Below are 26,837 nucleotides of genomic sequence, written 5' to 3'. Positions count from 1 at the left end.
GAATCAGTAAAATTTGCTATTAAGAAATTGGTATTTCACATTTACCTACATATGGCCCAAAGTCTACAGTTGGTACTAGGCCGCTGCTCCAAATGGGCGTGCCCTGCTTTGTTGGGTTAATTCCCAATCAAATTTTTAAAAATGTTTTTTTTATTGAAGCCGAAAAGTGGGCATTGAGGTATGGCTGGATACGCAAAGACTAATGTGAATTAATCACAGTCCATGCATGAGTTTTTGCCGCTAAAGGCATTTTATCTGCATTAAAAGATGTAACTTTTTTACATTGTATAATCTTATTCAATAAAGGTTTTTTAAACTTAAAAAAGATTTAACTTTGCTTTGTTTAAAAAAAAATTAATTTACAATTGGGCATTAGCAGGTCGTTAAGCCCAATTTGTAAGCCAATTTCATGTAACAGGTTGAAATATAGGATCTCTAGGTAGCAGTATAAACAGATGTATTTATTTCAAGCCAGCAGTTGTTCGCAAAGGAGGGAGGATCAGATGAAAATATAGAGTACATGCATTTCAAAAATGCCCCTTGCGACACCCAACACTGTCTTTGGAGACCAAACTCCAGTCGAATTTCAGCTTGACCCACTGACCTGGGGATCCCAAAAGTTGCTCTATAAGCCATAAATACAGAACGATCCAATAGCTAAGCATCTTTCCTCTGGTGATAGGTAAGCCGTAAGTAATAGATGGCTGGAGCTTTGCTCTCATGACTTTGAGGAGATGATCATATGATTGGCAATTCAATGATTTATGCAGACATTTAAAAGCATGAATTAAGGTAGTAGTTTTTGCCCTTAGATCTTTAAAATGATTCTTAAACGAAACTCTATTATCAAAAAAAATCCCTAAATATTTATAAGATTTACAACTTCAAATGGCCCACCTCTGGCCCTCCATGACTTAGAGGCACATTATGATGGCGGGCAGACCATAGCGGTGATTAGGTCCGACCGCCGTGGTCCCGCATATACAATGTAAATGTGTGGGACTTGTAAAGTGCACTGTTGCCCGTGAGCGTCCTGGCGCTGAAGACCGCTGGGGAACTTGTCCTGGCTTTCCCTGTGAGATGGTCCCTTCTGGGTATCTCCAGGGTGAAGCCAGGCATCCCCAGTGTCTGTGGGGGGCCGTTGTAGAGATGAGGAAAGCTTAATGCCCAGAGTTGCCGAGTGTGATCCCTGATTAGAGTAGGCACCGAGGCGAGAATTATCGAGTCCGTTTGACCCTGGTCCACGACCCTGCCACGTCAGGGATTGAACCCTGGTCCCGGGTCGTTCTCTGCTTCCGGGTCTGCCGCCTCTAACCAGTGAGCCACACCACTCCATGATGGAACGCCACTGCCGCGGTCGGATTCCGCACCTTTAACATTGCAGCGGTGGCTGCTGACAGCAGCACCGCCCCGATGTTAAAAAGAGCATGTTGTGCATTTTACTGCACTACGTGGCCGGCACTTCACTGTGCCTGCCACTTGATGCAGTGAAATGTAGGGGGGTACCATGTGAACCCCCCCCCCCAGTGCTCCCACACTTCCCCCCAACACAAGGGGGGCCTGCAACGGGCCCCTGAAGACATCCTCCGCCAGCCTTTTAATGGCGGTTCAACCGCCACGGAAAGGCTGGCTTCCGCCGGCATCATAATTGTGCCGGCGGAGCCTGCTAGGCTCTGCCGCCATTGTGAGCATGCTGAGCGATTCGGCAGGCAATTGTGACGATTGCTACAGGCGGAGAAGCAGCGGACATACTTACTGTCCGCCACGATACCCACCGCCATCATAATTTATTAATCATGTAACCTACCCTCTCCTCACACTGGTCACTTTCCTTTATTATTGCTTTAGCATTAGCAGCCTTTATTATTTCTTTTGCCAAACTAGTCTCTTCAGAGTATAAGAAGAATGGGCCATGTGGGAAGCTCATTAAATCTCGGGTTATAGTTCGCCAGAAACTATAAATCACGCTTCTGAGTGCAGAATTATTAATGAACTTATTATATCCCATAAAATATACAACTGGGTGATCTTATATTTCCTTGCACTTACATATACATTGCGTATGATCAAACTTAGACCTTTATACTGCAATACAAGGCATTGCAACCAATCCAATTTAAAGTCAACTACTTCCACTGTTAAATTTAGTTCCGCTGATATATAACATGAGAGTCCGCACTTTGCACGGCCTGATTTGTTAGTGTGTACTGCCAGGAGATTGAACTCATTAAACCCAAGAAAGGGGGTTGCTTGCTCTCTCCACATTTCCTGAAATAATAAAATTGTAAATGAATTAAAAAATAGAATAGTATCTGGTTTGGACAGTAGGTGGACACCCCATGCACATTCCATGAACATATCCTCAATTGCACATCTTTACCATGCGCAACAGGCGGCTCATATCTCATCTCCTCAATGCACCTTTGCAAGAGTGGCTGGAAGCCAGGACCAATCCTCCATTTGCATATTATATTTAGGTAGCAGTTCGCAGAAACGCACTCCTGTTGGAGTATTAGTAATCAGCAAGTCTGTGAGGAATGTGCGTGGAGAATGTAGATAATGGAGCTAGAATATTACTGATATAAAGGTGGAAGCAGAGGAAAGATGCCTCTCCCACATCCCCCCCAAAAACATTTGTTTTAATTACCGGCTGTGCATGTACTCCCCTCTGCCTCCCTGGCAATGTGCTGGTCCATTTACTATCTCTAGCTCTCCATGGATATGATAAACAGACTAAAGGAGAAGGTGCATGTGAGGAGTGAACTCTGTATGTAAAGTAACACAAAGCAATCCGCCATTTCCCAAAGCACACAGCCCACAAATTGTGATTAGTGCCTTTGAGATTAGGATTTTGTTTATATTTTAAAGAGCTGAGTCTGTTTACTCTTTTCATGATACAGCTTTCATTCTAGTCTTGCAATCTCATGTTCTAACCAGACTATTTATGGCGCCTTGCTGGTTCTTTCCATTCATAATATTGATCATTTTACCTCTGATTGTGGCTTTTAGGGCATTTTATAGATTTTCACATATGGGGGAGTTAAGCTGTAGGTACTCAGAAATGGCCTTCTAGATTTGTTTTAGTGATTTAGGGTTTTGAGTAAGAAAGGCATTCATTCTCCAGACTGATATGCAGTCATGGTCAGAGATCTGTGTAGCTTCTGTTTTGTTCCTGGAAGAATTCATTAGCTGTGAGCCATCAACTAAAATGTAATCAATTCTGGGGAATCAGTGGTGAGAAGGTAAAGTCCTTCTCTGTTTGTTTATGTATCGCGGAACCAGATGACCACATGGTTGACAAAACGCACACTCTTTTATATTGCCACAAGATTCAATAGGCAATTTTTAAAATTACCGGGATTGAATTGGTTTTCGACACAAATATCGTGGAACACTATAAAACTTGCTATGTCCTGAAGAAGTCCGGTAACGGACGAAACACGTTGGCTATATCATTTAAAACAAGAATTGAATAAAGATCACGTTTTAAACTTCCGGAACTTGTGACTGACTTCACTTTTGGAAATTAATATGAACATTCAAATTTGCAAATAGTACTGTATAAGGATTGTTATCTAAAAAAATATATGTGAATTTGACTTACTAGAAGACTGCGGAGCCATAATTTTGTACGTAGATGTCTTTGAGATTACATGACTTGCACAGGTTGGTGATTTGCATGTGGGATCTACTGGCTGTGAATTTGCAGTAGAAGACTTTGTCTATGGTCCGTCCCATAGCAGGATGACGTCTCCAACCATTACAGTTCTGCTCCCTCGTGCACATGGGATAATTTCTTGTGTATTTGTACCCAGGATTCTGAGTCATCATCAGTTGGGTGTAAATGTTCAGGGCACTGATCTCTTTTCTAGTGTTTTGCAATCAGGTGAGGAGCCATCTTCTTTCAGAATCATTGTCCGCCACTAGAATTGTTATTCCTGGCTTGTTTTTAGATCAGTGCTACTGGATTTACCGTATGGATTTACTCGCTCCTGAAGGAATATCGAGGCACAGCAAGGCAGACCATTGATGCCTTCAAGACAGAGGGCCCGATTCACAGAACTAACTTAAGACAAAATCCTAAACGTACTACTTTTGGTATTCACAGAAGTCATTTAGTAGTCTTAAGTTAGGATTTTGTCTTAAGTTAGGATTTTGTCGTAAGTAAGGATTTTGTCTTAAATTAGGATTTTGCCCAAAGTTAGGATTTTGTCTTAAGTTAGGATTTTGTCTTAAGTTAGGATGTTATCTTAAGTTAGATTTTGTCTTAAGTTAGGATTTTGTCCTAAATTAGGATTTTGTCTTAAATTAGTATTTTGTCTTAAATTAGGATTTTGTCTTAAGTTAAACTTAAGTTTAACTTAAGTTTGTCTCAAATTTAACTTAAGAAAAAATCCTAACTTAAGACAAAACCCTAATTGAAGACTACTAAATGCCTTCTGTGAATACCAAAAGTAGTAAGTTTAGGATTTTGTCGTAAGTTAGTTCTGTGAATCGGCCCCATAGTATCAGAGGCGGGCCCCTCCAAGGGGGCAGCTGACATAAAGCAGCCGTGTTTTCAGTAGCTCTTTGAAAACAGGAAGATTTTAAGTTCTTTGAATGGCGACAGGAAGATTGTTCCAGTGCCAGGCAGCCAGATGAGAAAAAGAGCAGTCGCACATTCTGGCTTGAGGGATGCGGTTGGTATGACGTGCATATGGTGAGGAAGCCAAAGAAGGGCTTTCAGGGTGGGAATGGACGCAGAACTCAGAGAAAGGCAGCACACAAGCCGTGCGGCAATGATTTGTATAGTTTGTAGATGGGTAAGGAGATAATCAGCAATCCCTGCATACAAATCATTGTCACAATCCAGGCGACTCACAATGAGGACCAGCGTGATAGTTTTTTGCATTGTACTGGTACCATGTTTAACCTTTTTGCATAACATCCGCAGGATATCATAGCAGGACCCACAAACTGCGTAAATCTGTTCCTTGATAGTTAGGGTGTTGTCAGTCATTATGCTCAAATTTCTTACTACCTTTTCATGGATTGGGGAGGAACAAGCTAGCTCAGCTATCCATTGAGGGACTAGATAGAATGTGCTTTTCCGAAGAATATGATATCAGTCTTATCACCGTTCAATTTAAGACAATTGTCCATCATCCATGTGGCCACTGAACATAGACACCCGCAGAACGTACTCCTCATGGAAGTAAGAGAATTGAACTCACTGGAGATTACAAGTTCTGCATCATCAGCGTATGATAGAATCTCAAACCCAAAGGTTCTGAGGATATCAGCCAAAGGGGTCATGTAGCTACTACAGAGTGTGGGGCTGAGAGACGGCCACTGCGGCACTCTCATGAGGTCATGACAGGGTCAACTTAAACGGTGAGAATTGAATAGATTGAATTCCTTCTGAAAGAGATGATTGATGCCAGCTCAGAGTTTTGGAAACGAGCTCGATCTTGTGTAATCATTGGATCACCATGTTATGCCACACCATCGAAAGCGGCAGAGAGGTCAAATAGAACAAGTAAAGTTGACATGCCGCCTTCCAAACCCAACCTAATCTTATCAGTACCCGGTACGAGGGACGTTTTGGTGCTACGTCAAGCCCTGAATCCTGACTTTGATGGATCCAAAACATTGGTCAGCTCCAAATATGAGGACGGCAGCAGCTTGAAGAGATTTTCAAGAATATTGACTGAGGGAGGAGCCAAGATGGCGATCGGGACGGACGCGTAGGCTCCCGGCTCCGTGAACCTCCGAGCCCCGCACGACTATCCTGTCATCATCCTGATATTGCGCCTCAATTTGGTGTTGGGGAATGAGCGCTGAAACCGATAGCGCGATCCCGAGATCCCTGCCGGCCCCATAGCCGGAGAAATCTGCGACGGCAGTCAGCGGCCCTAAAGACTCTGGAGCCGGGACGTCGGCTGCAAAACATGGCCGGGTGCTGATGCAACAACAGCGGCCATCTGTTCTGGGGCGGAGTCGGTCTACTGGAGCGCAGTGTCCATCGGTCGGATTTTTACCACAGACGTCCTGATTGACAAGCAACGCGGCCGTGGAGCACCCCCGAAGCGATGGCCTGGTGGAAACTTTATATATATGCGGAGCGCAGATGGTAGCTGCTCCGACGCTGTTTAGGATTCGGCCCGGTTTTCGCGGGCCGCTCCCGAATATTCGGCTGGCGCTGAATCGGAGCGAAGATGACCGCTGCAGGAGACCGTTCCTTGGCGGTCTGCCTTCACTGTCTCCACGAATCGGATAGTGGTCGCATCGAGCTGGACTCGCCTTTGACCGACTCCCAGTCCCCGTTTGCGATGGAAACGCCAGACTGCCGCCTGGATGAGATGGAGAATGCCATCCTGGCTACCGGGGTACAGCAAGAGGGGGAGTGTGTACAGTCAAGTGGCGCCGCGGTATGTGAGAAAAGGGCTATGCTGTTCTGCGGTGACATCCTTGCTGCTATTGGTGACTTTCGATCTGTCTGGGAACACTGTTCCTGTGAGCTGGGGAGGAAGCTGGATGGTGTCACGCTCATGCTGGGGCACTTACGGTCGGACGACCCCTTGGTGCACGAGGATCTGCCCCAAACTGTCTCCGAGGGGGGTGCCGTGGCCGCCCTTGTATGCGGAGGGGTGCGGGCGATATTGGACTATGCTGTGAATTGTGGACAGCTATCCGTGGCTTTGGACTATTCTGATAGTTCCCTTTTCACAGCAGATGATAGCGGCTTCGTACTCTGCTCCGCTACCGACGTCCTATGCTTTGTCACAGCGACGGCTGGCTCCTGTGCCTGCTTCTTCCGTCTTTGTCCTCGCATCCCTGATGTGGAGTACGTGTCCTGGGACTGTATTGGGGAAGATGGCCGTATGGGCCGATGACTCTGTTGGTGGCCAGCGACGTCCATCTTGTATGCTCATGTTGCTCTCCGGCCTTGCTTGGACACTTTGTTTCCTTATATCGGTTGATGCGGGAATCAATCGGCAGACATGCCTCCGGGGACTTGCAAGGACTGGCCAAGGATAAGATGTATCCCTTAAATGTTGACAATTAGGTGGCTGGCGGGGGTGGGGGGCGCGCGTTATTCTGATACGCTTATTTGTGCAATATGTTGATAATTCTCCCCATTACTGATTGACTCGATCGATTACTGTTGTGGATTATGTAGCTTGGGGAGGAGTGTATTTTGCGGGAGGGGGTGGCCGGGAGCCCATACGGATGGCCCTCCCCCAGTTTTTTTCTCTTTTCTGTGACTAAATTTCGGGCACTCTTCATCGGCGACAGGCACGCTGCTAGGGGGGGGGGGGTAGGCCGTAGCCTCTGCAGGGGTGCAGGGTGGGGGGTTGGGGGAGGGGTTTTTGTTTTGTCCTTTCTCAGTTTCTATGGGCCTCTTTTTTGTCTCTTCTCTTTCCTTTTCTTTGTCTTCTTTATCTTTTCTTTCCTTTTCTGGGTTATCATGACGGTTAAACATCGCGCCTTTTGCCGTTTTTGCTTTTTGTGGTTTTTTGTAATCATTACTACGGTAGCCTCACGTTCATGGGGTGGGCGATGACTGGTGCGAAATGTGAATACGTGTTCTTTCATCCTGATAAGTATACTTCAGCACCGATACCTCGATTATGATTATCCGTTCTGTTGATGCTCTGTTACGTGCATTGCCCACTCTATGTCCTCGGTTGATTGTATTGCATCTGATCCTCTTTATCCTCTTTATGTTATAATATTAAAATTAACCTTATCGAATCCTGTAACTCAATGGTCACGTTAAGCTGAAGTACTGTTTTGGAAAAACTGTCGTATTTCGTACTGGGGGGACTGCTGAGTTGCTTTATTATTGACGGATGTGCTAAAAATTGCTTTCAAGGCCGGCCAGGGTGGTTGTAGGCCCGTATATGTATGCTATTGATGCACAATAAAGGTTTTCCAAAAAAAAAAAAAAAATATTGACTGAAAAAAGAAGCAAAAATTGGCAAGACCTAGGGGTCAGCCAAGGGTTACTAATGCAGGGGGGTACATTAGGATGCTTACACACAGTAGCAACATTCGCCGTAATAAGAGAGAATTGAAAAGCTCTGATAAATGGGAGCAGAAGAAAGCAAAGTGGGATGAAATGATGTAACCAGGCTGTTAATCCCATCTTTTGAGCATGTAAAGTCACTTCTCCATCTGTTTCTCATGTGGATCGCCTCGCCCACCTCAATCCTCGTCTCCTTAAGGTAGACCAGAGATCCTTCCAGTCTGTGGCAGTAGGAGTGGATTGTTGGCACTTCAATGGGTATTGATGCCTTTGGTATTTAAAGATGAGACTTTTACATCGATGATATGGACATTATATAAGGAAGGTAGATATTTACTTGGTGTTCAAACGGAGTGTGTGTCTTTGAATGTATTTGAGGCCTATATCAACTGCGAGCCGTAGTGGTGAAAGTAGTAATTTGTTTGTAAATATATTTACAACATTATAGAGAGCAGAGTGGATAGGTACTGTTTAGGGTGAGTGGTGCTGTATTTAGGAGTGAGTGGAGACTGGATGGAGGCACAAGCACCACAAGATAGAAAAGTTGGCAGGATGCCAATAGAAAGAAGCGAGAACCAAATTATCCAAGTTAACCAAGGCCATCCCACCTATGGGTGGAATGGCCTTGGTTAATGTGGTGAACCGACCCAACCCCTTGCTTTGCTGGAACAGGAGCAACCCTCATTTCTTTGAGGACTTTGCTAGCTCCAGAGTTTGTTGTGATAACTAAGGGGCATATTAGCAAGGGCACTTTTTGCCACTAAAACGGCGATATTTTATCTCCCTATCAGCAAGCCGTCACTAACAGCAGTTAGCGACAGCTTTAAGGCTTTCCATATCAGCGATATTTATCGCTAATGACATGCAAAGTGGGCGTACCCAAACTGTTAGCGACTGAAAGTAGTCGCTAACACAGCTATCGCCTATTAGCAATGCAGGCTTTGCGATAAAAAAAAGTCGTGCTAAGCGAGATTATCGCTAGAATCTAACACCTGCTAAAAACATGATTTACCTGTTTATCCAATGGGAGGTGGATTGTCAGGTTAAGTCACCATTGGCGTTAATGCATGAATATCGCTGGATTTCCAGCGATATTCAGGCATTTCGCCGCTATCGCTGAATATATTAGCACAATGGAGATAAACGTTGCTAATAGCATGTTTTCTCCGCTAACATATCCAGCGATAGGCAGTGATACCGCAAAACGCGCTTAGTGCGTTTATTGTTAAGTATCGCAATACCTTGCTAATATGCCCCCTAAGTTTAAAATACAAATTACAGAGTTTGTGGCATCTAGAAGGACAGTTGAGGAGCAGGGACGTCAGACCCCTGTACAACGGACATGCCTAAAGTACTGGCGGAGACCATTCTGATGACCACAGGACCCTCGGCACATGGAGTGGCGGCTGGAGAGGGTAGGGATGGTACAGAGGGATCACTTGTTCTTCAGGGCACCTGGAGGCAATTGTGGAGAAGGTAGTGGGTGATGTAGAACAGTAGTTGTAGCCCAAGTAACCTCTTAGGTAATGTTCCTTGCACAAAGGAAATGGATACTGACAAACACAATCAAACCTGTGACCTACCCAAAAACGTGATGAGGTGCTCTCCTTAACAAGGGACAGGATTCCAGACAGCAGGAACTACAGAAAAGAAAAATCAAATATCAGAACACGTGATAAACCTTACACTTTATTGTCTGTGATCCAGTAAGAAACATAGCCCATATCCACTCATCATAAAGTAGTTGTCATCATTAGCAAGCGCTGCAATTTACTCTCAGACAATAAAAAATTAGCATTGTTACCTATGAAATCTTTATTGATTCTTTGTATGAAGTACTGTTATTTGATTGCTATTTTCAAATAAACCTATTTTTGAAACAAAACAAAAATTGCAGTGTTAACAAAATGTGGATGCTGCCAAATTTGACTTTACCTTCACAAAGATGGGGCGCATGATCAGACCCCGAACAGTAGACATGCTTGCGGAGCCTGATAACTATCCCCTGCACGTGCCAAGGGTGAGAGACGCTGTCTCTCTTTAAAGACTATTAAATCAAACACTAATAAACCATCCAATGTTAATTAATATGATGTGCATAAATGGAGCTTGCACAATTTCACTGAGCTGGTTTCTGTTCAGATATCATAATCCTATTTTGAAAGCAATACAAGACCCTTCACTAAAACAAAAGCAAAATAAAAACCCTTAACGCGGACTTTAGCCATCATGAAGATGCTTGGTATAGAACAAGAAGATGTATGTGGATTGGTTCCATCTGATTTCAGTAGGGAGAGAGTTCCAGATTTTTTAGGCCATTCGGGAGAAGGGTTGGCTGAAGGTTTTCTTTTTCTTGAGTTTTTCCTGCTTAAGCAGTAAGGAGCTTGTACTTCTGGCAGATCAGTGGTGGTTGCGGCATATTGTGTTTTGATAATCAATAGGGGGACCAAACCATTTAATCTCAGTGCTTGGAGTGGAGCTCTGCTCGCCCACTCGTGTACAGTGCCACCTCTGTGAGCTTAACGTGTCCCTTGCACTCCATTCTTGGTAATATCCATCTCAGCTGTGGTGCAGACAACAAATTCTCATTCCAGTCACTTGTGGTGATGCAATGGGAAGGTTTCCATGTGTATCCAGGTTAATGTCAAGTTCTTTCACGATAGACCACACTCCACAGAGCTCATATTCAAAACGTTCCTTCCCCGACAGGAATGTGTGCTGCCTTTACGCCTGCGAAAGCCTTGCGTATGCAGGAGACCCTACGAATGACTCGCGAAGGCACTCTCAATAGCTTCGCACAGTGATTTCAGTCGAAAACTGGTCAAAATGCAGGGATTATTTTGGGTTTGAAGATGGTTTCGATGAACGAGGATGAATCACAACTTTTTTAATCATTAATAGCACGCGGAAGAGCGTTATTGATTAAGCACTGACGAGGAAGCGCTACATGCTCTGATAACTGCTACAGGATTTTGCTCGGGCAGCAATCCGTTGGGGAGCCCCTGGAGTTCATACTCTTTACTAGATCAATATTCTCCATCAGTAGGAATCCTGGAGAACCAACTGAGGGACCACAGGCCTCTGGGCTCTAGATCCGCACCCAGTTCGGAACCCCCTCTCTTTTCTCACATTGACACCAAACTATCAAGTGCTCAAGATTCAGATAGTATATTGACCAACGATGTTTCTACTTTTTAAAGTTCTGGCGGTCACCAGGGCTTTAAGTGATTTTCAATGACTTTTATGAGCTTTCCAGCACGGAGTCCATGAACCTGCAGCTTTCTTTCAATTGCAGTCGTTGGGTGACCCAGTTCACAGCACGCTCTGTGCAAGATTGATATACTGCATGAAAAACTACAGTAAAACAGCATCGCGGAACAAGCGAATAGTCTTAGGGAAGTAAATGAAGTAAAACGTGAAACGTAAACAGGAGTTACCTCACTGGATTACCTTAATGGTTTGTTTAGCAATTGTTGAGATACTGATTTTGAGAAATTGATAAGTTTTTTCCCCTGTAAAAGACATCAGTACAGGGCCAGATAAAGACTTGTTTCAAAGTCAGTTTTTAATGACTGCAGGAACTAAGACCTGATGGGGCCTTCCCCACTTTAAGCCCTGGTGACAGCCAGAACTTTGAAATGTTTACAAAGTTGTGGCTATTAGGGACAATACACTGTCTAACTCTTGAGCACTTGATAGTTTGGTGTCAAGGGAGGGAGGGGTTTCAGGCCTGGGTGCGTATCTAGAACCTCCAGGCCTGAGGTCGCTCAGTCGGGTCTCCAGACTCATCCTGATGAAGACTATTGATCTGGTAATGAGTAAAAGCTCTAGTGGGCTCCCCGTTGGACCTCTGTACAGAATGCTACTGCTCCTGTTTAGTTAACTAAAAAAAATAAACCTTCTTTAAACCATCAGAATCCTTGAACTTTGACCAGTTTCCAACTCAAATCACAGTGTGAAGCTATTGAGGGTCTCCAAGTGACTCAATTGCAGTGTCTCCTGCATACGCATCACCTTCATTGGTATAAATGCAGCACAGCTTCCTTCCTGCAGCCCACTCTCTCCCTTATTTCCAAGAAGTTGATGTGTGGGCGCCTGATCTAGTTGAACCTGGCTGCAGCATTCGTCAACATCATTCATACCACAGTGCGATACTGTTTCCGAGTGTGACGCAGAACTAATGGCCTGGAATGGGGTCACTTTGCTCTTATTCACTCCATCTGCTGTGGAGTTCTTGAGCCTTGGTCCTGAGCCCAGCCTTATTTAATACCTACATTTCGTTATATGCACTACTTCTAGCTCACCAGATCACCCAGTTTGCACTGCACTTCTGTCTTATGCAGATGATATGCAGATCCTTCTTCATGTGGATGAAAGGGGATCCTCTACTCACGCCTTGTGAATCATGTCTCTTCTTTGTGCATCCTCGGCTGCAAAACATATCCTTAACTTAAATCGCTGGTTACCCTACTGTGCTAAAGGTACCCTTACATCTCCTACTGTAATGAATGCATTGCATTGAGTTTGATGCAATGAGATTATTACATCGAATCAATCGGTCTGATGATCTGAGGGTTATGTAAGATCATTAGTTGGACATTCAGCTCATCTGATATCATCATCAATAAGATTTTTCAAGTCACTTCAGTTCTTTAGCATTTCTTTTCAGAACTTTGGTCTTCCTGTCAACATGAGCAGTGCATTCACTGCTTAATAAGAAGTTACATAGACCAGGTTCATTTGACTGCAGAACATCTCTGTATCATGAGGAATATATGAACCATTTCACGAGACAAATGTATATAGATGTAGGTATCTTTAAAAGCACATCAATATCTTTCTTTTTTCGGGCCATGGTGCATCCTAACTGGGATTCTTTGTGATTGAGACTGAGAAAGCAACTTATTGGATGCAATGTATAGTGGACATCTATAAAGGCTCGGCGTCATGCGCGTCTACAACATGTTTGAACTAATCACAATGTTATGTTACTGCAGGTGATAAAGCACTTTTGTACTTACCCTTTACTCTTCAAGCTGTTTGCTGCAGCGTGTGCTGTTTGCTACAACTGCATGCATGGCACGTGCAGCAGCCATCGTTGTGAGAGCGCGTGCCCATCTAACATTCCGGGTCTGATCCTAGACATAAAACATACTAACGGCGACAACTGCCCATGTATCTCTGATAGACCGAGGGTCTTATAGGAATATCTACAGTCTGTGGTACAACCGTTGGGTGATTGGGAGGGTGTGTGTCGATTCTTCACTAATGCTTAAATAATTCCTCTTGGAATTCTAAGAGTTTCTAAGACAAGCAGTAAGAATCCCTAAGTGAACAGTAAGAATAATTTATGCCATTGCCCTTAAAAGGGAAACTTGTGAATTTCTTCAGAGAGATCCAGTTGGAAATGTGTATCTTCTACTGAGAAAGGATATGTCTAACTATTGGTTATTTAGAGTAGCTGCTGTAGGGTTCTATAGGATAACAAGATACACTTTACATATTCCTTATTGAAGTTTCGCTTCCTCATTATCGCCCTACGCATGTCCCTAATATTAGACATCAGCACAGCGCCGTCGTACAATTCTTAGTCAGATCCTTCCATGGTTTCTTCAACGTGTCGTCATCGAGACACCTTCCTGTTTCTTGAATTTGTCGTCTGAGTTTACAGTGCGCATCTGTTGTGTAGCTGCTTTCACCTCATCGACAAACAACGAGTGTCTCTTCCCCACTGGACTGCAGATGGTGGGGTGAATATGGCACTCCATCTCTATCAAAAATTTGAGCCAGCGCCTTAAAGTGCGACTAGCGCACCCAGACACTACCAGCAGCAGCCTACTTTAGCCGGGTTCAGAGCTTAGTGGAAGAGTCCTCATTGAGCTATAGATGTTGGTCGTCTAACTGTACATCCTGCAGACAGCTCCCGGCCACCCCTCAAGCAGCCACTCAACACTCACCGGAACTCCTGTCCAAAAGGCGACCCCCTTCCTATAGGATAAGCTTTCATGCACGAGGCAGAGGACGACTCCCAGGGAGATGGCAGCCAAGGCGACCACAATCCGAGCAGCCTGCAGAAATCAGAAGAAAAAGATCAGTCTCAGAACAAAACCACTTACCAGTCTCAAGAAGTCCTGAATGAAATCACTCCGTAACTCAACTTCTCTGCCTAATGCTTAAACTTCTAATGATCCTTCTGTGACCTCTTCACTAATCCACTTCATTGTAAGTAGCTTTCCAACTGTATTTACATGACGGGACTGATTTAAATCTTGGTGGACGGGTCACACCGTCACAACGGTGACAAAGATCCCGTCCGCTGAAATATGAATCCCACAGGATGTAATAGGAGTTATATTTACGCGGACAGTATATCCATCACCGTTGATGAAGTAACCCGCCCACCACCATCTAAATTAGGCCTGAGTCATCAATTCTCCCTCTTTCTACTCCTCTTTCATGTTCCCTCTCCTTATCCATACTTTCTCCAATCATAATATTACAGACTTTACCCTTTAGTCCATCTCCGCCATGTTTCCATCATCTGAAACCTTCTTCCATGACACGTTTGTTCATTCACTCACTCACATTGCTCCGCCACCCCCTCTCATGCTTGACCATGACCACTATTGTCGTCGATTCAGTCGTTCTTGCCTCTCCTGATGTCATCAGTATTCGTTTTCGACCCACTTATGCCATGTCTTAGGTTCTGACACTTCTGTCTTTTCTCTCAGGAAGTTTCATTGCCTTTTCTATCCCATAGTCCTTCACTTTCCCTTAACTCCATCATTTCCAACCATGTCTGGCTCTATCACCACAAACAACCCATGGGTCTGCACACCTGGGTGTGTAAATATGAGAGCCATGCGTCATTGTTGCACCACGTAAAGTGGTACTATCATGACCTAGGGCTCTCAATCCGATTTAGGAAGTCATGCAAAGCCTCGCTGCACGCTTTGAGTGGCCTCATAAATCTTAAGTAAGACAACGTAGGGCAAATCGCTGCGTTGCCTTATTCTGCTCCCAGGAGGCATTCCATGGGCGTTGCGGTGGGTTTTCCCACACAACTACCCATGGGTTTTGATGCTGCCCCAGATTTACAAAATCATGTACACACCAGGAAGCGTGAACTTCGTATGCGACCGAGGTGAGACTTAGGGCCCGATGTAGGTAATCCCAGATTACTGATTCTTAAATACCGAATCATACCAATTCGGTATTTAAGAACTGGCAATCGGGATGTAGGTAATGTTACCGATTTAAATCCCGAATAGGTATGATTCGGTAATTACCGAATCGGTATTTACCGATTCTGTAATTGCCATTCATTCCTATGGGCCTGGAGGCCCATAGGAATGCATGACAATTACCGAATCGGTAAATACCGATTTGGTAATTGGGGGAAACATAGAAGGGTGGCAGGGTGTCACTTTGACACCCTGTTGCACCCCTCAATTGTGCATGGGTGCACATGTTGCAGATATACATGCCCTTAGGGCATGTATGTCTGCAACATGGCACTGTTTTAAAAGCAAAAAAAATGCTTTTTGAAGGGTTTTCATTATTTACCACCAACTTCTAGTTGGTGGTAAATAACGAATTCTTAAACCCCTGTAGCACTGATTACAGTGCTACCTACATGTCAAAATACAGATTCGGTAATTTTACCGAATCTGTATTTTACCGACTCGGTAAAATTACCGATTCGGTAAAATTACCGAATCTGTATTTTAACATGCCCCTACATTCCAAACTCCAAATACCGGTCGGTAACGGCCGAAATCGGCCGTTACCGACCGGTATTCGCCTTCCTACATCTGGCCCTTAATGAGGACAAATGTTTTTATTTTTCCTCGTTTTTTCTTCTTTCTATGTGGGCTGCATTCGGCAGCACACATAGGAAGAGGAAAACACTTCTCAGGATTGTTTTTGTGCATGAAGGTGCCCCTTTCTGCACACAAGAAATCCAGTCTACAGCGGAAGCTCCCTTGCAACATGGTGCATGAGGCCTACATTGCCGCTGGGCAGCAAATTGTGCACCAGCGCAGGTGGAAAGGACAGGAATGGACCATATTTAACAAACATGTTTCATTCCTGTCCTTGCACATTGGCGTAGGGCAGCAACGCAAGAAGGCGCGGAGCTGCCCTGCGCCAATTCCTCAAAAATGACGCCCCAAGTGTTCATGGCATTACTACCCACCTCCCACCACTATCTCTCATCCAGTTATCACCTCCTCTCTCTCTTGTCTGTATCATCTACTGGTTCTGACGTCTCCCTCTCTATGGTTCTCCCCAAGATCCATAACACCGGTCAATGACTCTATGACCCACTGTTGAAGACCACGGCTTACCTCGATTCCATACTTGACTCTCGTAACTACGCTCACAGATGTGGTCCCACTGGTCCTCGTCTGGGCTCTCAGGCGATCTCCGACAGGTTTCAGACCCTTCCCCAGATACTTCAACGATTCCATGAAGCAGGACGGCGCTTGCGGCTGGCTAAAGTTGATGTTAATCACGGTGGGCTTGGAGCAGTCACTGGTCACCTCAACCCCGTTCACTTTTATATTAACGTTGGAAGCCATGGCGCTCTCCTGGATGGGGAAAGAGCATGAGATCAGACAAAGATTCGTCTCGGGTAGAAAGTAAACCCAAGACCGCAAGAGCTAGGTAGATGAGAGGCAACATATAGATACAAAATAAGTATAAACATTCAGTGAGACGACATACGTTTTAGTGCCCTTATTGGTCTTTTATTTCCAGATGTGCTTGGTATGCAAATGATGAGACCAGCCAACGCGTTTCACCCAAACATGGGCTTCTTCAGGGCAAACTGCTTATAGTCAAAGGTAAGTTCTTCATAAGTAATTTCCAGAACGGAGAAAGTTAGCCATTTTGATACGAATATGAGAAGCTCTCGTGAGGAGAAGGATTCTCAAAAAGAGCAAAAAACGCTTTTCCGTAGTTTAAGCGACGTATTGAGAGAGCCGTGTCCGAACACGTCCTGCAGCCAGCGTGTCTGGTGAGACAACCCCAAGACCGATGGAGGTGAACGACCCAACCGATGGCCCCTCAGGCACCTCCGAGGATCGGCTCAGCCTGAGCTAATGTCAGTTAAGACTAAAGTGGAATAGCGACAGTAGGCAAACTAAGGGCCTGATTTAAATCCTGACGGACTGGTTACTCCATGACAACAGTGACGGAGACCCTGTCCGCCGAAGTATACATCTCATTATATCTTATGGGATTTATATTTCGGCGGACAAGATATCTGTCACCTTTGTGACCGAGTAACCATTGCGCCAATGTCTAAATCAGGCCCTGCGTACCCAGGGGTGCGGGCGGATTGGGGCAGAGGGGGGATGGGCGGGAGAATTAGTTCGTAAAAAGAGATGACGGTATACACAGGTCGTCTAACCGGGCTAATGCAGAAGGACAGGTGAAAGGATGAAATAATGAGTTTCAAATACAACCAGCTTGTAAAATGAAGAGGTGGGGAGAGGTGGAAAGAGAAAGGCAGTGACCCTGTGAAAGTGGTTGTATAGTGGAGCTGCGCAGGAGTAAAATCAAAATAGAGAAGTGAAGCTTCCATAACTTTCCTCACGCTTTATCCTCCACCAGGGGGGATGAGGGTGGTGGGGGTCTGACTGAGCACAAAGGAAGACATCTTCCTTTACGGACTCTCTCTCTCTTTTTATCTCTTTTTCTCTTGCTCTCTCTCTCTCTCCCTTTCACTCTCCCTCTCTCTCTTTCTCTCTCTCCCTCCCACTCTCTTTTTCGCTCTCTCTCTCTCTCCCTCTCTCCTCTCTCTCTCTCTCTCTCCCTCCCTCTCTCTCTTTCTCTCTCTCCCTGCCTCTCTCTCTTTCTCTTTCTCTCTCTCTCTCTCTTTCTTTTTCTCTCTCTCTCACCCTCCCTCTCTCTTTTCCTCTCTCTCTCTCTCTCTCTTTTCTCTCTCTCTCTCTCTCTCTCTCTCTTTCTCTCTCTCCCTTATCTTATCTTAGGGGATTCTTGTATAGCGCACTGACACCGAAAGGTTTCCTGGCGCTGGCTGAGTGCCAATGAGATGAAGAGACGGGGGTCTAGCCAGTCTGTGTGAAGAGGTGAGTTTTCAGGAGTTTTCTGAAAGCCAGAAGGGAATTGGCAGATTTAAGAGGGAGAGGCAACTGGTTCCAGAAGGCGGGGGCAAGGTAGGCAAATCTGCGACCGCCGTTTTTTTTTAGTTTGGTAGCAGGGACAGCTAGCAAAAGGCGATGGGAGGAACGAAGATTGCGTACCGGACGGTAAGGAATGACCAGTGATTTGAGAAAGGCAGAGGAGGTCCCGAACACAGCTTTGAAGGTCAAGCAGCCGATCTTAAATGCAGTCGTCTGCTCCACCGGCAACCAGTGGAGTCTGTGAAGCAGTGGTCTCGCGGATTGCCACTTCGGGGTTTTATAGGCCAGCCTTGCTGCTTGATTCAGTACAATCTGGAGCCTATTAAGGAGGAATTTAGGTAGGCCGTAGTACAGGGAGTTTGAAAAATCCAAGCGGGAGAGCACCAGGGCAATCAGGACTTGTATCAGGGCCTCTGGTGTCAGGAGATGGGAAACTTTCCTGATTTTTCTGAGCTGGAACATACATGAGGACACAACCGCGCCAACCTGAGGCTTAAGAGAGAGCTCCGAGTCAATTATGACCCCGAGGCTCTTTGCTGACTTAGCCGGGACGGGCGGGGAGCCGAGCTCAGTTGGCCAGAACTGTGGGCCCCAGTGAGTGAGACTGTTTCCTGGAAGGATTAACTCAGTCTTCCCCGGGTTCAATTTAAGCTGGTGGGAGTTCATCCAATGTTGGATGTGTAGCATCACTGCTTGACAATCGAGGGCTGCATTGGGTGTGTTAAGCGGGGAAAATGATTTGCAGATCGTCTGCATAGTTGAATACGGTGATATTCCACCTCTTCAAGGAAAAAATGAGCGGCTGAAGATAGAGATTAAAAAGCAGAGGGGACAGGGACGATCCCTGAGGCACTCCGCAGATGGATGGGACCTGTGCGGCTGTGAAGGGACCAAGCCGGACCGCCTGCATTCTGCCCGACAGGAAGGATTTGAGCCAAGCAGAGGCCAGGCCTCGGATGCCGGCTTGCTCGGCACGGTGGATAAGGATGTTGTGGTCCACCGTGTCGAACGCAGCCGACAGATCCAATAAAACGAGCGCCTGTGATGTCCCTTTATCGGCATTAGCCCTAAGCGTATCCATGACTGCCAAGATCACAGCCTCGGTGGAATGGGCTGGTCTGAACCCAGCCTGATTAGGTTCGAGAAAGTTGGAACGCTCGATGAATTCAGATAGGCAGCTCGTAACATGTGCCTCCAAGAGTTTGGATAGGTAGGGCAAGAGGGAGATAGGCCGATAGTTGGCGAGATCGTCCGGGTCAGCTCCAGGCTTCTTTAGTAAGGGCACAAGGACAGCCTCCTTGAAGGAATTAGGTACTACTCCTGCCTCTAATGAGGCGTTTAATAAAGGCAAGATGCAGTCCGGCATGGACAGGCAGATGTCGCGAAAGACAGAGGGGCGACAGCAATCATTAGGAGAGCCAGATTTGACTCGAGCAACAAGTTTTGCCAGAGCGCTGGGGTCGAGGGCAGGGAAAGAAAGCAAGGAGAGCGGGTTTTCAGGGGGGGAAGCTGGCATATCATCAGGAAGGATTGAAGGAATCGTATTCTTGATCTTGGCAATTTTTTCAATAAAGAAATTATTTAAGGCATTACAAGATTCTTGCGTCAAGGGTCTGAGAAGGAAGGGTCCTTGCATCAGACGTAAGCTCCCTCATGATTGAAAAGATCTCCTGAGATTTGTTATGAGCAGTGAGAATCCTTTCCGAGATGTGAAGAGCTTTTGCTGCAATAATAGCATCTTTATATTTTTTTCTCGCAGCAATGTATAGCTCTCTGTCGATGGGCAGATAATTGCGTCTCCACCTACGCTCCATTTGGCGTAGTTCGAGTTGCTGAGCTTTCAGGGTGGAGTTGAACCACTTGTGGGACTTACTGTGCCGGGAACGGGGGAAGCTGGAGGGAGGGGCAAAGCGATCACTGGCTTTGATGATCCAGCCAGTAAGATCTTCCTCCAGAGTGTGGACAGTCGCAGTTTTAGATAACGAAGGACGAGTCTCAGCCAAGAATGAGAGGAATGCCTGAGAGTCAAGAGTGCTCCATTTACGGGCAGTCCCACCGGCCATGGGAGGGACCTTAATGCAACCTCTGACTGTGATCACTGTGTCGATCAAGTAATGGTCAGACCAGATACAAGGGGTGATCACAGGATAGGAGAGAGTGAGATTATGAGTCCAGATGTGGTCTAAAATATGACCCCCAGTGTGAGTGGGGGAAGTGACGTGTTGGTTCATGTTGAAGCTGGTGAGGACTTCAAATAGCTCAGCCGCATGAGGGCCAGCTTCCTTGTCATTATACCAATAGTTGAAGTCGCCAAAGATGGCAACTCGAGCAGATGAAATAAGTAGGTTGGCTAGCTGTTCACTGAGGGCAGCAGGGAACGAAGGCATAGGGTAGGGAGGGCGATAAAGAATGATGATGGTAAGAGCGCCCTCTCCGGTCTCCAGCTTAATGATGAGATTGTCGACGTCAGTGAGAGTGAGAGAGGACGTGGAGGTAAATTTAAGCTCTTTACGGATGCCTCTCTCTTTCTATCTCTCTCTGTCTCTCTCTTTCTCTCTCTCTCTCCCTCCCTCTCTCTCTCTCTCCCTCTCTCCCTCCCTCCCTCACTCTTTTCTCTCTCTCTCTTTCTCCCCTCGCTGAACTAGACCTTCGGTCTCAAACCACCTCCACTTCCTTTGTTTTCCAGAAGATTATAATGCATCAGCTTCCTTTAATGTGCAACATCCTTAAATGTTACATTGCAATTATTCACACAGAGCGACAAGAGTGCATACTGGCTTTTTCTAAATCCTCAGAGTTTTTGGCAGATACAGAACCCCGCACCCAAACGGTTACTTCCCCAGGATCACAACATTGGGTTAACTGGAGAGCTGGGATTAGAACCAATGCCTCATGGATCCAAATTTACCCACTGTCACTCTGAAAGAGCCCCAGTCTAAGAGGCGGAACAGGAAGTGACATGATGATGCCCCATTCACCTTTTGATCATAGCCGGAGTGGAGTGGCCTGTGTCTAGAGAAGGACCCTCACCATTACAAGAAGGGGGAGAAGAAGCAAGAGGTAATATGGGGCAAGGGGTTGCTGCGATCTCAGAAGATAGGAAATTTAAGGAAACTTCTTATGATAACATTCAATTTATATTGTGTCATTTTTATTGAAACTTATTCATTTTAATATGGAAAATATTTTAAAGTGTTGTTTTAATTCTGTTTTTTTATTCGAGTGCTTGTGGATACACAATATTTTTTGCTTTTCCGTCTAGTGCGTACACGAATAAATTAGAAGGTTTTCCGACGCGTGAGCTGGCCACATACAGTTGTTCATGTGAGAAGCACGGATTCTCCAAATCTAGTCCACACACTTGCAGCGATTGTCCTTGTGCTTTGTTGATGGTCATTGCAAAAGCGAGTCGCACCGGAAACTGTAAACGTTCAGTATTGGAAAGATTATGAGGGCCCTGGGGGGCCGGGGAGTTCGATATTTAACAAATGTTATTTTATTTTTATTTTTTTGGGGTGTTTTTTGCCAGAAACCTTCGCGGGAGTGTACTCAACAACTTCTAACACATTTTTAATTTTTTTATTTTATTTTTTTAACCAGAAACCTTCGCAGGAGTGTACTCAACAGCTTCCCAAAGTTTCATGCCGATCGGATGAATGGTGTAGTAATGCATAAAGGACAAACTGACATACTTTGGTTTTTATATATATATAGAAAGACGAGGTATCTGAAATATATAAATACCAGTAGAGGGCGCCAGATGATGTATAAAAAGCTGTGAACGCCTCCTCCTCCCCCAGCGGTACGTTTCTCTGGTCATGCAAAAACTCTACTTGGCCTTTATTGACCTAAAGACTGCCTTTGACCTGGTTCCAAGGGAGGAACTCTGGAGGGTGCTACACGATCTAGGGATGCCCCCGTATTTATTAAACCTCCTCATCAAACTGCACAAAAACACCTATGCACAGGTTAGATGGGGGTTGAACGGGGAAAAGACCGATAAGATCAGGGTCGAGAGGGGAGTAAGGCAGGGATGTGTTCTGGCCCCCACCTTATTTTCCCTCTATATCAATGGGGTGGTAGACCATCTACTCGGCGAAGCAGCAGACGCTCCCACCCTGGGAGGCGTAAAAATTCCAACCTTGCTGTTCGCCGACGACACCCTCCTCATCTCTAAAACCCCCCAAGGTCTACAGACATTATTAAATCGCTTCCAGGACTTCTGCACCTCCAGGGGCCTTGTCATCAATGTGGAAAAGACCAAGTACCTAGTTCTGCACCCGCCCCGCAAACTTGGTCGCCCCCCTATTTTGAATTCTATACCCCTAGAAAGAGTGGCAGAATTCGATTACTTGGGAATCCGACTCAACGACGCGATGAACTGGACCACCCATATCAACAAAATGGTACTGACCCATAAAAGGGTGGGGGGGCTATCCTCAAAGAGTTTAACAACTCAACTAAACATTGTGTTGCCCCCCTACTTGATATATATAAAGCTCGTGCGGTCCCTGGGTCACTATATGGAGCAGAATTGTGGGGTTTGGACAAAGTGGACCTACTGTGCAAGGCGGAAAATAAATTCATCAAAGATCTCCTTGCCATACCATTGAGCAGTCCGACTATCCCAGTGCTCATGGATGCTGGCTGCAAAGCAATAGGGGAACAGGCTCGCCTGCGACCCCTCTTGCTTTGGGCCCGTCTGTGGAGGGTACCGGAGCTAAAACCCTATGCTGACGGCCTTGCTGAGGTGATGCACGCCGACGGTTGGCACAGAATCAAATGGCTGAAGAACATCAAACACCTTTTGGGGGACCTAGGCCTGGACTCTTGTTGGCATAGTCACTCCGCCCCCCCGAAGGAGACCCTAAAGAAACTGTTCTGGGAGTGGGTCCGCGTGAAGCGCATCAGTAATCAGCAGCACTGCAAAACCACCGCAGCTTTTCTGCTGTTAAAAGATGTTGTTGCCTACGAGCCATACATGGATCTAATAACAATTGCCATGGACCGGTCCCTGTACATCAAATTCCGGCTGGGGCTGTTACCCTTGGCCGACCTTTGTTCCAGGTGGAATAAATCCCAGCCCTCTTCACGATTCTGTGCTCTCTGTCCCGATAAACCAGAGACTGTGGCACATTTTCTCTTTGAATGCCCAGATTACGGCCGACCAAGATCACGTTGGCTTGGACCTATCTGCAGAGAATTGGGTACTCGTCAGCACTCTGTCGCCCTTAGGATTTTATTAACTAATACAGCCCCACCGATTGTTTGTGCCGTTGCCAAGTTTTTAAAATGGGCTTGGTTGATTAGACTCAGAAGACTGTCCACATCAATTTAATCTCCTTTTAACTAATTTATGATGTTTTAATGTGTTTTAATGTTTTTTACTTACTGTACAGTCATACTTTTTTCGACATGCTGTTTTAATCCTGTGTATCGCTTTTATGATATATTGCATATCGAAATAAAGCAATCAACCAACCAACAAATGTTATTTTATTTTTATTTTTTTGGGGTGTTTTTTGCCAGAAACCTTCGCGGGAGTGTACTCAACAACTTCTAACACATTTTTAATTTTTTTATTTTATTTTTTTAACCAGAAACCTTCGCAGGAGTGTACTCAACAGCTTCCCAAAGTTTCATGCCAATCGGATGAATGGTGTAGTAATGCATAAAGGACAAACTGACATACTTTGGTTTTTATATATATATAGAAAGACGAGGTATCTGAAATATATAAATACCAGTAGAGGGCGCCAGATGATGTATAAAAAGCTGTGAACGCCTCCTCCTCCCCCAGCGGTACGTTTCTCTGGTCATGCAAAAACTCCTGACTAGCCTGGTACAAGACTCTTCCAGACCCATACAGTAGTGCTTTGAGGGACCACTGTGTGATTCTAAGCGCAGGGGGAGCCGGGGATGGACGTCATTGAGCCCCTGTGCCTCTGCGTGAAGGATCCGTCCTGGAGCCCACGTCACTCACCGTGACATTGGGGAAGTAGGATGGAAAAGGGGGAATAAACTGTCAGATATACTCTTCTGGCGACCAAATGGCCTTTTCAGAGGTCCCAGAAAGAACAATCTCAAGAGAGTTACCCTTCTTAAACTGAAAAGGGACAGGGTATGTAAGCCGAGAACAAGGGGCACTCCCTTTTCTTTAAAAATGAAAAAAAAATTGTTGTTAAAAAAAAGAAAACCAAGGGATCATACAAAAAGTTAAACAAAAAACTGTATGTTTGTATCATTTATTACTTATATGACTAGTCCATAAAGCTCATCATATCCCACAATTATATAAAAAAAACACAGCATAAAAAGAATTATTAAAAATATATGTTTAAAATTCTGCACACAGGTAAAACAATGTTATTGCATAATAATGCCCCTAAGCATATCACGATCCTAATTTCATTGGTACTGATCATGTAATACATAAACAATACGATGTATTGTTTATGTATTACATGATGACATATTTTTATTAATTGTTTTAAAACTATGTTTTTTTTGTATAATTGTGGGATATGATGAGCTTTAGGGACTAGTCAAATAAGGTTTCCATTTTGATAATTGAAAACTATCACCTTATGTTCACCCATCAATGCATTTTACTTGTCATTTGCTTGGGGCTAGACTGTCCTCTTAGATAGAGAGGATTTACGAGTATATCTTTTGATGAGGTAATACTCATAATAACTTACTCCTAGCCTAAACACCTCGGGCCCAATTCACAGAACTAAATTAAGACAAAATTCTAAACTTACTACTTTTGGTATTCACAGAAGTTAGGGTTTTGTCTTAAGTTTGTCTTAAGCCAGACTTAAGACAGACTTAAGTTAGGATTTTGTCTTAAGTCTGTCTTAAGTCTGTCTTAAGACAAACTTAAGACAAAATCCTAACTTCTGTGAATATGTGAATACCAAAAGTAGTAAGTTTAGGATTTTGTCTTAAGTTAGTTCTGTGAATCGGGCCCACTAGGCGTATATTTAGGTATTGTGGTGGAAAAAATCTTTTATCAATGATTTTTTCATTTATTTATAAAGAAAAGTGAGTACCCCTGTTTCTCGGCTTTTCAGAGCTCAGCAAGTCACACCACTGCGGGGAAGAGGACGAAAACATTTTCTAGGAAACCTCTAGTTAGGAGTTCGGACCTGACTGACTGATTATATACTGCAAAGAATGAGATAAAACTCTTTACGCGCTTTACTCTGCTTGCATTAAACAGGAATATTCCATTGTCATGTACTGTTTGTAATTGCAATGATATAGCGCTTAATACTGCTGCAAGACACCAATGCACTCTACGTAGGGTAGCACTAAACTATGTAGAGTGTGTTTGATTGACAGGTGTGGGATTGTAGTTCAGCCTTTGAGAGGATATTTTGGTCTGCGTGGTGACAAGAGTTATGTTCTGCATGTGTTGTATGTCACTGTAACTCAGCACACTTGTAAGAAACTGGATTATTATTTGGAGCAGGTGACTACCCCTCTAAATGAATAATCACAACCCTTGTCAGGGTAAACCCCCAAAGTCAATAAATTAACCAGAGCTGAATCCCTGATTATCTATGGCACGGAGCTGACAGGCTTAATTTATGGCAATGTCTAAGGTATTTATGAAGTCCAAAAGAAGTAATAAAATCATAATGCAAAACAATAAAAATCCCACACCAAATTAGAAAAGTAGAGTGAAATTTAATGAAGTGACACCAAATGACACAAATCCAATAGAGGGAACCGCAGATATTAATTTTTAAAAAGTTTCAAGTGAGAATAGTGGCAAGAAGCAAAAAGTGCCAATGATAGTTGATGGTCGAGGTAGGCCAGGAACGAGGTGCAGTTTGAGACTGATCGCAATGGTGTACGAGTTGGATACACCAATCTGGTTCATCTGGATCAAAGGGTGACCTTCGATCTTGGTCCTTTATGGCTCAATCCACCCATAGAATACAGGAATCAGCAGCGTCCAGTCTAAGCCTCTTGCCAGCAGGCCAGCTTGGCAGTAGGAATAAAGGCTTGTATCCCTGTAGCATGAACAGGAGGTCAGCCTTATGTCCCATGGAATCCACTTCTTGGTCCTGGGTACAAAAGGAAACAGGTCCAGTACTTCTGGGCTTCTCTGAGGTCACAGGCAGCAGGTCCATTACTCTTCGGCTTTTCCTCAGGTCCAGAAAGTTTTCTGAAGTGGGTGCCTGGCGATGCCGCATTTATGCCTGGCTCGAGCTAGTAAGTGAAAATAACTCATGGGCACTCCCTAACTAATGGGGTAAAAGCTGTGGGGGTCAACCCTACCCACTGTGGGCATTTTCAAGGTAGCGAACGTCTTTAGTCAGACTCAACTTGGTCTATGAGGGATAGGGGTGTGTGCAGGGCATGTACAATGGTAATCCTAGGGACCACCCACATTGAACACTAAACTTCTGTTTAGTCTGGTGGCAACAAAAGCAGAGTCCTTCAGTCACCAGACTTGTCTTGTCATCCTATTTTCTTCCTTTTAAGTCTCCTCGGTCAATGCCCTCATCCTTGGTGCATCCACCCTACACGTTCATCTATACACATCCCTCATCTCTCCTCAGTCAATACCCTCATCCTTGGCTCATCCACCCTACACGTTCATCTATACACATCCTTCAAGTCTCCTCGGTCAATGCCCTCATCCATGGTGCATCCACCCT

The 26,837-nt window shown here is 44.9% G+C and overlaps 1 protein-coding gene across 1 annotated transcript in view; it reads right to left on the bottom strand.

Moving 5' to 3' along the window:
* Window positions 1-26,837, bottom strand: part of LOC147736594 (transmembrane protein 176A-like) — a 65,005-nt gene that overhangs the window by 15,802 nt on the left and 22,366 nt on the right. Inside the window, exons 2-4 of the mRNA XM_086953340.1 lie at window positions 16,360-16,602; window positions 13,969-14,079; window positions 9,595-9,651 (exon numbers count right to left, since the gene is read on the bottom strand). Coding sequence (XP_086809466.1) covers window positions 9,595-9,651; window positions 13,969-14,079; window positions 16,360-16,602 — 411 coding nt within the window. The remainder of the gene's footprint in view (window positions 1-9,594; window positions 9,652-13,968; window positions 14,080-16,359; window positions 16,603-26,837) is intronic.

Source organism: Lissotriton vulgaris, chromosome 1_2 (genome assembly GCF_964263255.1).
Source record: "Lissotriton vulgaris chromosome 1_2, aLisVul1.2, whole genome shotgun sequence".
NCBI lineage: Eukaryota > Metazoa > Chordata > Amphibia > Caudata > Salamandridae > Lissotriton > Lissotriton vulgaris.
Note: the sequence above shows the minus strand (reverse complement) of the source record. Positions and strands in the feature narration are given on the sequence as shown.